At 33.4% G+C, this 14,192-nt stretch overlaps 2 protein-coding genes across 2 annotated transcripts; both read right to left on the reverse strand.

The window, feature by feature from the left end:
* Window positions 1–565: 565 nt before the first annotated feature.
* LOC135836123 (heparan-alpha-glucosaminide N-acetyltransferase-like) lies at window positions 566–10,065 on the reverse strand. The gene is made up of 13 exons (XM_065350750.1): window positions 9,787–10,065; window positions 9,382–9,509; window positions 8,241–8,356; window positions 5,390–5,478; window positions 4,548–4,633; window positions 3,471–3,578; window positions 3,294–3,390; window positions 2,557–2,712; window positions 2,065–2,186; window positions 1,797–1,966; window positions 1,213–1,387; window positions 1,012–1,124; window positions 566–790 (listed from the first exon to the last, which is right to left on the reverse strand). The coding sequence occupies exons 1-13, from the start codon at window positions 9,931–9,933 to the stop codon at window positions 606–608; spliced, it is 1,692 nt and encodes a 563-aa protein (XP_065206822.1). The 5' UTR covers window positions 9,934–10,065; the 3' UTR covers window positions 566–605.
* A 152-nt stretch (window positions 10,066–10,217) lies between these two features.
* LOC135836125 (cathepsin B-like cysteine proteinase 4) lies at window positions 10,218–12,043 on the reverse strand. Its single transcript, XM_065350753.1, has 6 exons — window positions 11,777–12,043; window positions 11,339–11,587; window positions 11,061–11,261; window positions 10,839–10,974; window positions 10,624–10,737; window positions 10,218–10,534 (listed from the first exon to the last, which is right to left on the reverse strand). The coding sequence occupies exons 1-6, from the start codon at window positions 11,930–11,932 to the stop codon at window positions 10,254–10,256; spliced, it is 1,137 nt and encodes a 378-aa protein (XP_065206825.1). The 5' UTR covers window positions 11,933–12,043; the 3' UTR covers window positions 10,218–10,253.
* Window positions 12,044–14,192: the final 2,149 nt, after the last annotated feature.

The following is a 14,192-nucleotide window of genomic DNA, read 5'->3' on the forward strand; positions in this document are numbered from 1 at the left end:
TAGAAAGTTGACGTCAGTTATAAAAACTTTCCTTATTTTTTAATAAGAAATGAAAGTACAAAGAGAAACTTTATCTATATATTTATCTGATACAGGTGTAAGATGACCAGACATTGGAAGCAGATTGTTGTAAAGTTAAATTTTCCAGCTAACGGTTTCTTGGTCCGCGAATTTATTAGTTTGCGCCTAAAGGTTTTGTGTTGTTTTATCGTACTGTATAGGTATTCACTTCCTTTTCTATCCCTTTTTTATTTCTCGCGATTGAGAAAGAATTGTACAAAAAGGACATAAGGTCAGTTTGTTTGTGATTTTCGTGATTTTATTCATTTTTCTGGCCCACTAAAAAGATTCAGATTGGATTTAGAGGAATAAAATGAGAAATCAATTTTCGGAAAAATTCGTTAAATGATTCGAAAACTAGGTAAAATTAAGATCGATGGGAGAAAGCTGTCAAAAGTTGAACTTTTGTCAATTTTCATACTATCCACAAGGTTCCAAAAATGAGAAGTAGGTACAGTTCATGTCACCTTCTCCCGAAAAACACAATAAAAATTTCAAAAACAAATAGGTAGGTAGGTATACCTAGTAGGTAAGTACCACATTTATTAAACAACAACAAAAATCTTCTTTTTATACATGCAAAATGTTATCAAAATCCATAAAATTACACCCCAAGTATTTTCTATGAGATTCATGAAATGAGTATTCATTGCGAATGAGATCCTCCAATGCCATGGAAATAATTGGAAACATATTTCATGTCCGACATAAACCAGTATTGAATTCATCCCTGAAATCAAACAAGAAACTTGAGATTAATTCTCCAGAAATTGAACTTAATTAGGTTCCTATTACCAGAGCCTTTGGAAGAAGTTCATTGCCCTTCTCTTTCCAAACGATGCATGCTACCTAAATCACACGGTTGTGAACAGGGTTGCCGAATTGTCGTTCAGAAGGGGAAATGACTGATGAAAATATCCCATAAAAATTCAAAATAAAGGCTTTTCATACCTGGATATATGAACGGCGATCCATTCCATAATTTGGTATAATCCACCACGTAATAAATAAAAGCGAACAGAAGAAATGCCAATCCAGAGGTAGCCAATGTAAACGACAAAGACCTGTAATAAATATCCGATGTGGAAAAACATAATTCATTTTTAATAAACAATACCTACAATTCGTAGTGGCTGGAAAACAACGATTTACCATAAGCTCTTGTTTATCGGTATTACGTCGAAGAAATGCAATCCAAAACCAAGTGCTAATAAAAGTATAGCCCACGTTACGAAATGACGAATCCTTGTTATTGGTTTACGATGCACAATCAATATATATCCAGCTTGAACTCCGAGAAAGGTTCCAAATATCGAGGTTAAACAACCTAAAGGGCAAGAAAATTTGATTGTTTTAGGGGTAGGTAGAAGCAGAGGCACGAAGAGCTTCGGCGTGGTATTTTGACCCGACACGTTGTAAAGAGTATACGACTCGCGTAATATAATTTCATCCGAGTAAAGCGAGCAGATAACACGTGTATCAATTTAGAGGTTATAATTCGTATCTCAATTATTGACGTCGATGCGTGTACCTAAGAGATACAACTTATCAAGCGCAGTCGAGAAGCGAACGGAAAGAGATTTATAAAACTTTCTTCAAGAGTATTACTAGATTGAAACATCTTTATCGAACGTGTACAAACGACGTGATAGAATTGAAGAGAGGTTTAATGAAATAACCTCGCAGCAGAAGAAAAAAAAACTTCTTTAGATTGCGAGAAAATTACACATAAATACCTAAAATATTTTCCGGGTCGAAGGGTGAGGTTTGGTAGGTGATTCGTACGGGAGCATTTTGCCAAAGTCTATTTTCCCCTAGTAAAAGTCTATCGATGTAACCTGCCGCTCCTCCTGTGCAATTTTTATACTTGCTGCCATCTTGAATGCCTCCTGGGTCTAGAAAACCACTGAAATAGAATAAAGTTACGTGAAGTTTTTATAAAGTTTCGAAATTGGTGCTCGTTTGGATATGATTAAAGTCAGAATCATGCTAAGCGTAACTTACAGGGGACATCCAGGTACTGGTAAATAAAAAGTGAGGTAAGTATGAGCTGCGACAATTGCCAGATGGAAAAACCATTGTGGAAGAACCATCAATATGGACTTGATGCCGTTCAGCCAGCTGATCTAGGTACAAAAATGAATATTGAATCGTCCTATGTAATAAGTCGCAATCTAAGTTTAGAAATCGTGAATTAAGAAATTAAAGAGTGTCAATAAAATACACTATCTTCCTTTTTACCAGAAAAAAATCTTGCTGTTGGAATTAGTGGATTTTTTGATTCTTAAAAGCATTCAAAAAAAATTTAACTTCGCAGAAAAGGAGGAAAATACATTCAGCGAGCTGATCTCCCTAACTCCACCTAGCTCTCTCCAACCAAAAATTGCACACTTATCTACCTTTTTATACAGGGAGAATTTTCAATAAAAAATGTAGGATTGAAGAGATTACCAGAGAGAGTACCAGTACATAGCTATGAGCAAGATACCTACTTACATTTATATCGAATACAAAAATCGCTAGGATGCTCGTGATTCCATATGATATGGCTATTCTTTGCAAAATCCCAGGTATTCTCAAATGTCGAAGTTCAACAGGTCCAACTCCTAACGTATTCAATGCTAAACCAATCACAAATAAAATGAAACTTCTCTGAAAAAATAATCATAATTATTAAAAAATAATTTGCAAACTCACAAAATGCCCATGTCAGATGATTCACAAAAATGATTCAACTACTCAAAATGACCCCACATTAATTTTTGAGAATCAGAAAAAAATTGTTCAATTCTTCATTTTAAAAATTACCAGTAATTTCTGGCAAATTACCAGTAGTTTTTGGTAAATTACCAGTATTTTTGGTAAATTACCAGTCATTTTTGGTTAATTTTGGGTAAATTGCCAGTAAGTTTTGGAAAACTATCAGTAATTTTTGGTAAATTACCAGTAATTTTTGGTAAATTGCCAGTAAGTTTTGGTAAATTACCAGTAAGTTTTGGTAAATTACCAGTAAGTTTTGGTAAATTACCAGTAAGTTTTGGTAATTACCAGTAATTTTTGGTAAATTACCAGTAAGTTTTGGTAAATTACCAGTAATTTTTGGTAAATTACCAGTAATTTTTGGTAAATTACCAGTAAATACTAGGATGATTTATATTTTGATGTTGCCAATTATGTGAACCATTTCATGAGTGGTAATGTAATCATGCCGAAGTATACTACTGTGAGGTAACCTTTAATGTAGTCCATATGATTGTTTTCTTTTTGACAGCATTTTTTCTGTGAGATGATTGAGATAACGCAATACAAACGCCCATGATCCATAAGAACCTGCCATTTATGGGGAAAATGCGAATTTTAGTGTGCATTCTGGATTTTTTTGACACTTTTAAGTGGTTCCTAGTTCCTACCATGGATAGAGCAAATCAGGTGGATATAGACCATTCCATGTGGAATGGTTGAAAAACCAGTATTGTCCTCCGCCATCATTCGTAAATACCATGAGACATAATGCAAATCTGAAATCATACATTTCAATTTTAGAGCAGCTATAAATCATGCAGGCTTCAATAAAAAGTACCTATGAATTAAAACATTTATTATTATTGGTCCAATAAATACTCAAACATCATTCCTATCTTGCCTATTTTTGCCGATTTTCAATTTCACGAACCCGATCAAACAACTGGAGAGAACCTCAAACTCCCATTTCCGAAATTTAAAAAGTTAAATCGGACTTTTCGATTTTATTTTCTGATCAAGTTTTGAAAATTCAAAACCTTAAAATTTTGTTCTTAGCATCAAAGATTAGGAAAATTGGAGGAGAGCTTCAAACAATTTATTTTGAATTTTACTTAATACGGCTAATACACAATAAATCACCCAGCTGAGATTCATTTAATAATCCAGAAATAAATTCAAGTATTTTTTTAAACGCAAAACAATAAAAAATAGGCTACTTGAACAAAACGATTAACACCTCAGACATTAATACAAAATCAAGTACTTATTATTACAACTTGAGCAACCCTATCAAGTCATGGACGATAAAACTGAGACGTAATAAATATGTAATCCATCAAAGGTAACTCCATAATTATTTGCATCATAAATCGGACGTCAAATTAAACGAATATACGAGAATTTTTATGATATAGACACTGCCTATACAATAAGGTAGATTAAAAACAAAACGATTCCGATAAAATGTACATATTAAACGATAAATGAGTTAGATTCCCCCTCGAAGAGTGCTTTAAATTGTCATTTGTAATCCGTTGGAAATATTTTATCGTTTGTCATGTTTCGTATGAAACCACTCCATAATTTTTGACAAGTCAGATCGGCTTACTTAAACCTTGAAATTATTATATTGCAAAAATCTAAATCAATTTGCAAGTGACAGATACTCTAACGCGTTTCAATGAAATATTGAATTTTTTTCCCAATCGAAAACTTAAAATATTATATGTATACTGTATAGTTACCCGCGAAATACGTCGATAGAGCTAATCCTGGTTTTTTTAGCCGGCAAATTGTCGTCAATGTCGACTTCGTCTTCTGCAATTTTTCGCTAGAAAGTGGAAATAAAAATAACTGTAGGTACCCTTTACTCTTCGGATCTCTAATTGAAAACTTCATATTTATAATATTTTAAGGTACAAGATTTATATTGTTGGCACATTTTATTGAAAAGATTTTGGCTGGAAATATTTTGGATTTTTTCCAAACTAGGGACAAAACTAAGATAGCTGTTTTTCCTCGTTTCAAGGCCATGTGTGTATTGTACGTAAATTTCAAATATGGAACGAAAAACAAAAAGAGTATACAGCAGGCCTGAACGATGGCCGAAAAATTCTACGTTTTGAGTTGTATTTCATTATATTATGTAGAACTACCGTTTTCTTAAACTTTGCACATGAGAAAAAAATACCAGAAAAATGACAGTGAAACTTGGCCGATTTAAAATAAACATAGGTACCTACCCTATCTAAGCAAGTACTTACGTCTACAATATGTACTGGCATCTAAGTACCTATGTATTTATTCAATTACTGAAAAAATTGTCTGTAATTTGGCTAGGTAGGAACCCACGTGCAATTGCACATTAAAAGTTCTTCGATCTTTCTCAACTCAACGATGGAAAGACATGTGATACCAAGTAACATGAGTAAATAAATATAAAATGATACGAGAGTATCTACTTACGGATCAAAACAATACCCACATTACTTTTTTATTAGATAGGTACCTACCTAATTTTTTCCTTTTTTTGCATTTCTTTACAAGGATTTATTTAAACAGATAATTTGATAAGTTACTTACTTACCTTTTTAGAGAAGTATCTTCTGCTTATATTCCATGCTAGTTTGATGAAAAGATGTAAAAATAGTAGGAAGACGAGTGTCGCACAAAGAGCTGTAAACAATAGTAATTTAATTTTTTTTTAATCTTGTTTTGTCTGTTTTTTTGAATTCAATTTTAGTAATTCGAATGAAAAAGAAGTTTTAGAAATGTCATGCAAAGCTGAATAATGACGTTGTTTGTGATTTCTCTTTTTAAATGTACCTAAGTAAATAAATAGAGGTGAAATAGTTTCCTGTTTCAAGCTTTTTTCAACGGATTTTTTTACAATTCGGTGAATTCATTTCAATTTCTTTTTCGTCGTATTATACTTTTCAGCTTTCTATTAAACGGATCGTTTGGCTTCCTCGCGGAGCAAAATGAGTCAAAAATAGGTGAATAGACGAAGTTAACTAAGTACATAATTATGTTGAGTAGGTAGGTACCTATTGAGAAAATGATAATTCTATAGGCCATAAAACATTTATGAAATTTATATAAATACGTATACACGAACTGGAGTTTATAAAAAAAAAAACCTACTCGTAATTTAAAAAAAATTGTTTTTAGAAATTTATCTGTTTTTTTGCAATTACTTTTATAAGACAAATATGGCTAAAAATAGGTGCTTACATCTTCTACTAATGTTTTAATACAAGCTTTCTCAAATATAATTTCAGTGATTTTTTTTCTTTTACAAATTTTTACAGGAACCTAGGATTTGTTATCAGACTGGTTAAAAGCTGCAATTTTTGAAAGATTGGCAGAAATATTTTACTCTTGCTCAAAATCGTAATTTTGGTAGGTAGGGTATTACTTAAAGGATAATGGCCCGATCCGTAACTCCCGTCAGTGTTCATACTTCACAGTCTCTGCCCTCTTCCTCCTTCCCAAAAAATAATGTCTCAAAATATCCAAAAAAGTACCTATTTGTTAACTTGCAAACTGCATAAATAATGCCTGAAAAAATAACCTATTTCCACTCTTCCCTCCCTCATCCAAAAAAATTATCAAGTCAGGTTATTTGCAACTCTTTTTGTCAGGTAGTGTGTCCAAACTTTAAAATACCTACTTCACGGTGAAAGTAGGTATGGTACCTACTTAAAGTTTACAATTTCACCAAGCTCCGAGTGAGGAGGGGGTTTCATACAACGTAGTTTCACCTCATTCTCCGAAGGATTCGTAATCATATGCTTTTTACGAAACTGATCAAGGAATTCTTTTCCTGCTTACAAATAGGTACGCAATTTTTTTCTGTTCAAGTGCTTTCAACTGTATTTATCCTGCTGTATTTGCACACGATGACCATATTAATTGTACTGCTAGAGTTTTCGTACACATATAGTTTAAATGTATCTTTAATACAGCTATCTTTTTATAAAAACATCGTTAGTGTAACAAGAAACGCTCGTGCTAGCCAGAATTACATAACCTCAGGAAATATAAGATCTAAAGCGATAAAAACTTGACAAATTAACGTTTTAAAAAGATAAAACCAAAACGTATCGCCAACTTTTATGAAATATTATAAACGCAACATTTTAATAAGTATTTTTTTAAAAATTGTAAAACTTTCAAGTTTCATTAGTTGGCGTGAAAAATGGAAGGGTAGAGGTTCACTTCGTACCCGTCGAATCTCTTATAATACAAAACTTAATTACGTGTTATTAAGAGTAGCGAAATTACGAACCCTCCTTCTGCAGCCGTCATACCTCCTCTAAGCAACGTTGTTGGCAATTAAAAAATTAGTGAAAAGTGGGAAATAAAACAAGAGATGATTTAGTTGAATATTTTGCCAAGTTTGAATGATAAATACACAACCCTTGTAAGAGTATTATACCTACCTATATATACTAACAGTACATTCGAAAAAATGAAAAAAAGAGAACAAATTAACGTAATTTGTTGGGGAGTTCCACAATCCACATGTACGTATAGTAGGACGCTAATTAGGAGCCAAGTTTTTTTTCCTTCCTCGTGTTTACCGTATTTAATAATAAAATTAACATCTTGAGAAGATGAAAATAATTTCGAACTTTTACCATGAAAGAGCTGAATTTCGGCGTAATTAGTTTTTTTGATTTATGACTTATATAGGCTGGAGAAACGACACGATATACCGATAAGCCAAGCCAGAAAGTGCGAGTTTTCGGCGCGGTGGAATTTTGCAGCATGTTGATTACATGCAAAAGTGTGCAATATCATGTTCGAATAATAAATTAGGTAGGTACGCGATATTTGTAAACGTAAACTATCGATTATGGTTATATTCGAAATGGAACGAACGAAAATTAAAGGTACAAGTGTAATATCCTACTTAGTTGGAGTTAACGACGAGGAAAAATGTTGCCATTTTCGTATGACAATATTGTAACAACAACTGTTGTCTCTATCGCGCAATTTGACAATAGACGAGTTTCCTTGTGGGAGCGATTTACCTTCTTATGTTTGGAGATAAATAAGCGTCGTTTTGTCGAGCGTGTTTTTTTCTCATACGCCTGTACCGAATGTACTTTTATTTATTACTGCCTAAATGTGAACTTATGTTTATCTCATAGAATCGTATTTGGGAAAATGTACTGCGTAAGGTATCCGTGAAACATACGATGCAATAATTTTAACCTTTTTTCCCTCACGAAAACAAAAGCGCAAATCTTTTCGATTGGTTATTCATGAAAAACGTGGTAGGCTATGAGTAAGCCTACCTAAAGCTATGGAAATGTTGATCTTGAAAGACACATGTGCAAAGAAAATGTGAAGTGATTTGCTTCAGATGTAAGGTGAAAAAATTAGATAGGTACCTCGGTAAGAAGTAGGCATGGTTTTAATTTACTTACGCCAGTAAATGTTTACAGGTTCCCTCTGAGTGGAGAATTTACAAGAGTCTTTAGTGATAGCAATATCGTAGATGCCATATTCTTCGATACTTTCATTTAGCTCACAAATCAAGGATCTGCAAAAAGTACATATAAAGTATCTTGATTAGATTGAATGAACGCATGTTTGGAACACCAAAATCTCATCTATTATTATTTACTACCTATCTATTGGAATTTGTAAATTACGTATACGAGTAGTAACAATCAGTACCTACGCCACTTCAACTTTGACATTTTTTTGAATTTCGTTGAAAATTGGAGAGCTTGTGATCTCAAAGGTCAGAGAAGGGTTCAATTTTGAAAATTGAGGTATTAAAAAAAGTTCAGTAAAACAATACCTAGAATCCTCACTGCAATTTTTTCAATTTTCAAATGACACGTAGGTATTCCTATTGTGAAAAATTGAGTTTTAATACTGAATGTTTCATTGTAGGACTTTAAAATTTTGATTTCTTTGAATCTCATATTTTATTTTCTTATCACCTCGCAAAAAGATTTAGATACTCAACGTTGCAACGGGTTCTAAAATACGATGAGTCAAAATTTATAGCAGTTTCTAAAAACATCACTAGGTAAGTAGGTACCTAATAAAATGCTGATCTCCCCTTTTCTTGCATAAAACAATTTCTGGTCAACCATGCCACTGATACCATCTGTCAGAGACAGAATCATCGTGATGAAGACAGAAATTTCACTTTCGAGTTTCGGTTTCCTCACCCCTCCCCCCTTTTCAAAAAAAAAAAAAAGAGAAATACCCAGATTAGTAAGGAATTATTACTAATTTATTGTAAAGACATTGAACTGTCAAAATTGATTAAAAAATTTGAATTTACGGATCCTTTCTGTTGGAAGGCATCATATTATGTCCTTGAAGAGTCATATTCCCAGCTTTTTCTTCAAACATTTTAAACACTTCTGGCTCAAAAAAAGTCAATCTCAAATAGGAGCAAGTTACCTGTATGTTTGCCCTTGTCGTTTGAATTTTTATCAATGAGTTATGCTGTTAATACTTAGATAGTAAGTAGGTAGGTACATATTTTTAAACAACGGTAAATTGTGAGAGTCATTAGTATCTAATGGTTATTTATAATCATCTTACTCTTTATCTAAGATTTGCTTGAGGGCACTTGATTGAGTTTCATTGTAAAAACGCCATTTCATATGATGCTTGGTAGAAACACTCACGATTTTTGATTTATTCAAACTGGTCACGTAGGTAAAAGGACACTAAAAATTATTCAGTTGGTAAAAAAAAAAAAAATGGAGAATTTTGGAATGAGCTATTCATCATACACAATTAAAAGGTAGGTAACATTTTATGATTATTCTTATCACAGCATCTTATGTAGGGATCCTTCTTCTTATAGATCTGCGTGCTCACCTACACCTTAATAATACATACATATGTACTTACCTACTTATATGTATTAGATTAGTAGGCAGTTTCAACCCGTCCCATATTCATTTTACCTACTCCCGAATTTCAAAAAAATATCCAACTTACTCTTTTGCAATCTGATGACAGAGAATATACTCCAATTCTGCTATTAAAAAATGAGGTCAAATTGAAATATGCCTCGTCGACATTCAAATCATTCAAATTCACTCCATTTGGAGAAACAAAGTTATTATTTTCAAAAAAATTCATCATCTAAGTTTTAAACAATAACTTGACAACACATTTTACACGTCTTGTTACACGCCTGAATAGTGTTTGGTAAATTGAAATCTATGATGAAGTCGTTATCAAAGCAGGTTACACAGCGCATAGGAAAGTCAATTTGTATACAAACTGGTTTGTTGTGGCGTTCTGCCAGCGTTGGCAGCGTTTAAATGATTTCACGTGTGCGCTGCTGCACCATAATAGCATTTTCTTGTTTCGAATAAGCGCATTAAAAATCATCGGTGTTATAATTTGTACAAAAAATAATAGGATGCGAAAACGAGCGATTTATTTACAATGATACATGATTATTCTTCATTGTTATCGATGTCGTCTTGCTCTTCTTCCTCCGAACTACTGCTACTTTCACTTTCGTCAGCATCCGAATACACGTAGACTCCATGCATGGATCCTTCAATCTGGCATTCATCGACTGTTCTTCGAATCAGGAATTGTCCATTGTTACCCCATTTCTTACCCCATGAATTTATAGCGATCCAGTATTTATTTTCGGGATCCTCGTCATCGAATCCGACCAATTTTACGGTCAGTTTGCCTATTGGCTTTCCAGTAACGTGGTGATAAACTCCTGTGAAAGAATTTTAATTTGGTATTTTAAGTACCTTCACGACTAACGTATTTAAATGATCTTTGAAATTTAACGAACACTTGACCTACCTTTTTTGTATGCGATGAAATCTTCGTAAACGATCATAGTAGCTGTGACAGGGCCATGTCTCATCAATTCAGAAGCGCAACAGTATGGGCAAGTGTAAGAAAAAGCTCGTTTGGCTGTAGGTAATGAAAAATAAAAATAAAATGAAGAGGGTAAATTAAACATGAACCAGCAAAATATAGGTACCTATTTTAGTATACGTGCAGATGTTCTATACCTTTAATGATATCCTGATAGAAACGTTTCTTGTACTTTTCATTAGTGCATTGTCTTTGACATTTTGGGGTTTGGGCATAAACTCTTTGGAAGTATTTTGCATGTTTGCTAGGCCAAACGGAGTAAGGTTGGCAACCCTAAAGACAAAACAAGCTCATGTATGAGAGTAACAACTCACAAAGAGAAGCTTTTAAAAACACCGAATTATGTTTTATTTTCTTACTTTTTTCGAACCAAATTCGGCGCCCGTTACAGCACCTTTTCTAACCAAATATTCGTTAACTGCGCTGGGGTAACCTTTCTTACATCCCCAACCACAACTTTTGCAGCATGCCAGAGGAGTTTCAGGCGAAATGATGTCTTGGAATGTGCCATTCGAAGCGATGCATAATCTATCAGTAAAAGCAGCCACTGGAGCAATTACCTAATGTGAAAGTAACCAAATGATTATGCATAAATCTACATAAATTGTGCAATAGTAATCGAATTTTGGAAGCGTACCCAATCTGAAGCGCATCTTCCTTGGTTCCATACGCGACGCACTGATTTGCAATGTTTCCATTCTTTTAAACCATTAAAAGAATGTGTGTGACCCTTGGCGTGTCCTACTTTGGGGTCAGCGGCGGCATTATTCATTTGGGTGTGAATGCACTCGTGTTTAGGTTTAGGTTTGGGTGCCAAATCTTTTAGGGGGTCTAATGAACTAAGCAAGTGACGAAATTCTTCGTCATCTTCGAAATTGTGCCCTGCCTGTGAACATGAATACCACGGGTAGGGTAAGTCTATAGGTATGGGATGAACATCGTGAAAAGCACACAGAAATAGGTAGGTAGATAGGTATTTTAAAAAGCTAACATAAAAATTAAAGAAACGTCTGTAGGTACCTAAATCTAATTAGATGAAAAACTGTACGTAATAAATTCTAATAAACCAACGTACCTCCCAACGAGCGCCAGCTTTCTTCACATCTTCTATTATTTTATTATAATACTCCTTATTATAATTTTCATGTCCTGCAGCTATCTCCGAGGTGCATCCTTCCTTGAAAACGCTGACAAATAAAATAATACAACTAAATAGCAGCTTCGAATCCATTTTCAATCGTAATGGAAAAATTGTAAAATTCAGATTTCAGAACATGCCGAAATGAAACTTCGGTTGGATAAATTTTTATTATATATGCTCCAGATTACAATCATGTAAAGCTAGAATGATACACTTTTAAAAGAGTTCATACTTGTGAATAAGTGCATGTGAAATAATTAAAATCTTTGTCCTTTATCTTATTAAGGGCTTAAATAATCATATTATTTTTGTTCATACTTGAAATTGACATGCTTATCGATATTTTGTAACTGTTAAACATGTAAATTACAAGTGGATTGTCTGTGTTCTAATCATAGTAGGTACCTAATATCTGTATTCGAAAAATAAAATAGCGGGCCATTGAATTGAAATAACGTCATACCAGAACTCGATTTATTTTATTTGGCTCCACATGCATGATGCAAGACGTACCTAACTACCTACTCAATCAGTCAATTGTTTCATCGTGGTACACTGAATTCATGACAAGTTTCTAAAAAACTAATATTACCTACTCATACATACATTACATACATACCTAGACACTGTAAGCATTAAGCATAAAAATATGCATTAAAATATTTTCAGCTTAAACTACCTACCTAGTTAAACTGTTGGACTGATACAGTCGTGCGAGTAAATATAACCTCATCTTTGAAGCAAGTTGAGCTCGTTGAAGAGAATTTTCATTAGTAAAGTCTAGTGTAGGGCAGTATTTCTATTTCTTCTTAATCTTATTTGGTACCGAAGTTGGGTTGGAGGAGCTTTAGGTTGTCACTTTTTGTCTTAGAATTCGAAATGAAGATGTAAAAGATACATGATGCAAGGATGCAACATTGTACCTATCTACATATTATCTTTGAAGGCGTTGAGAATTGAGATGAAAATGATGAAAATTCAAAATCAAAGTAAGTAAAGTACCGAGGAAGTACAACGTCCAACGAACTGCTGGAATGCTGGAACCTATGGTTATTTACAAAAATGAAAATGAAAATGACTTAGAGCCTGAAACTAGAAAAGTATAATAAGTAAATTATACAATATAGTTGTTGTTATACAGAAAAAAATGAATTTGAGGATCAAAAATTCAAAACAAACATTCAAGCAATCAAAGTATTCAAAGTTAACTAAACTTCGGCGAGGGAAAGGAAAACAGAATGAAATATATCCAAGAAAGCCTCAAATCCATTTTCATTTTTCCTTTCCTTTTTGTTTGATGTTTCATGTTTGATCCGGTTTGATCTGAATTATTTTTAATTTTTTTTTAAAAAGTGAAAAAGTGAAACTTCCGATGTTATGTTTAGTTGATTTTTTCATCGCCAGAATCGCTCTCTACCACTCAACTCATTACAATAAAATGATCCGCATGTATCCAAACCCTCACACATTAGAGCACCTCCTAGCGAAAAGTATGGAAAATATCGTTCTCCGCTGAATGCGACCACCCTAGAGCATTTTTATCACTTATCCTATTAAGGCTCTATATAAAGTGGGTGAGCGCATCGGCCATTTTGTTCCCTGAGTGATAACGGACTAGTAAGTATAGATACAATTTCTCACGTAAAAAATGCAATTTTCTCGATAGTTCGCGAGTCCGGGTGAACTTACGTGTAGTCTCAAATTAAAGACAATAAAATTTCCTATCGATCGATGTTAAATTTTGATCATTTCATGAAAAAATAACGACTTTATGAATACTTCAATTTTACTGATTTCTGCGTACTACGTACGTCGTCTTTAAACTAAAAATACTCGAAATTTTCAGTGGACGCATAGGTATTTTAATACAGCAAAATGTTCGTAATTGTATCCTTTTTAAAATGGTTGTTTACCGAAAGCTCTACATGCAACCCTTCAAAAGTTTTCGAAGTTGAAAGTTGGGAAAACAAGCTGCGGATGGTAAGTACTGAACTTTGAACTAATATTACTCGAAATTTTCAGTGGACACGTAGGTATTTTAATACATCAAAATGTTCGTAATTGTATCCTTTTTAAAATGGTTGTTTACCGAAAGCTCTACCTTCAACCGTTCAAAAGTTTTTGAAGTTCAAAGTTGCGGAAAGTGGCCAAATTGTGTTATCACTGTTATCAGTCACTTAGTTTTGATCAGTATTTTACTTTCCGCAACTTTGATCTTCAAGATCTTTTGAACGATGAGAGGTAGAACTTTCGTTATAAGCTCATTTTAAAGACGATAAAATTACGAACATTTTGCTGTATTAAAATATCCATGTGTCCGTTGAAAATTTTGAGTAAAATTTGTTCAAAG

Source organism: Planococcus citri, chromosome 2 (assembly GCF_950023065.1).
Source record: "Planococcus citri chromosome 2, ihPlaCitr1.1, whole genome shotgun sequence".
NCBI lineage: Eukaryota > Metazoa > Arthropoda > Insecta > Hemiptera > Pseudococcidae > Planococcus > Planococcus citri.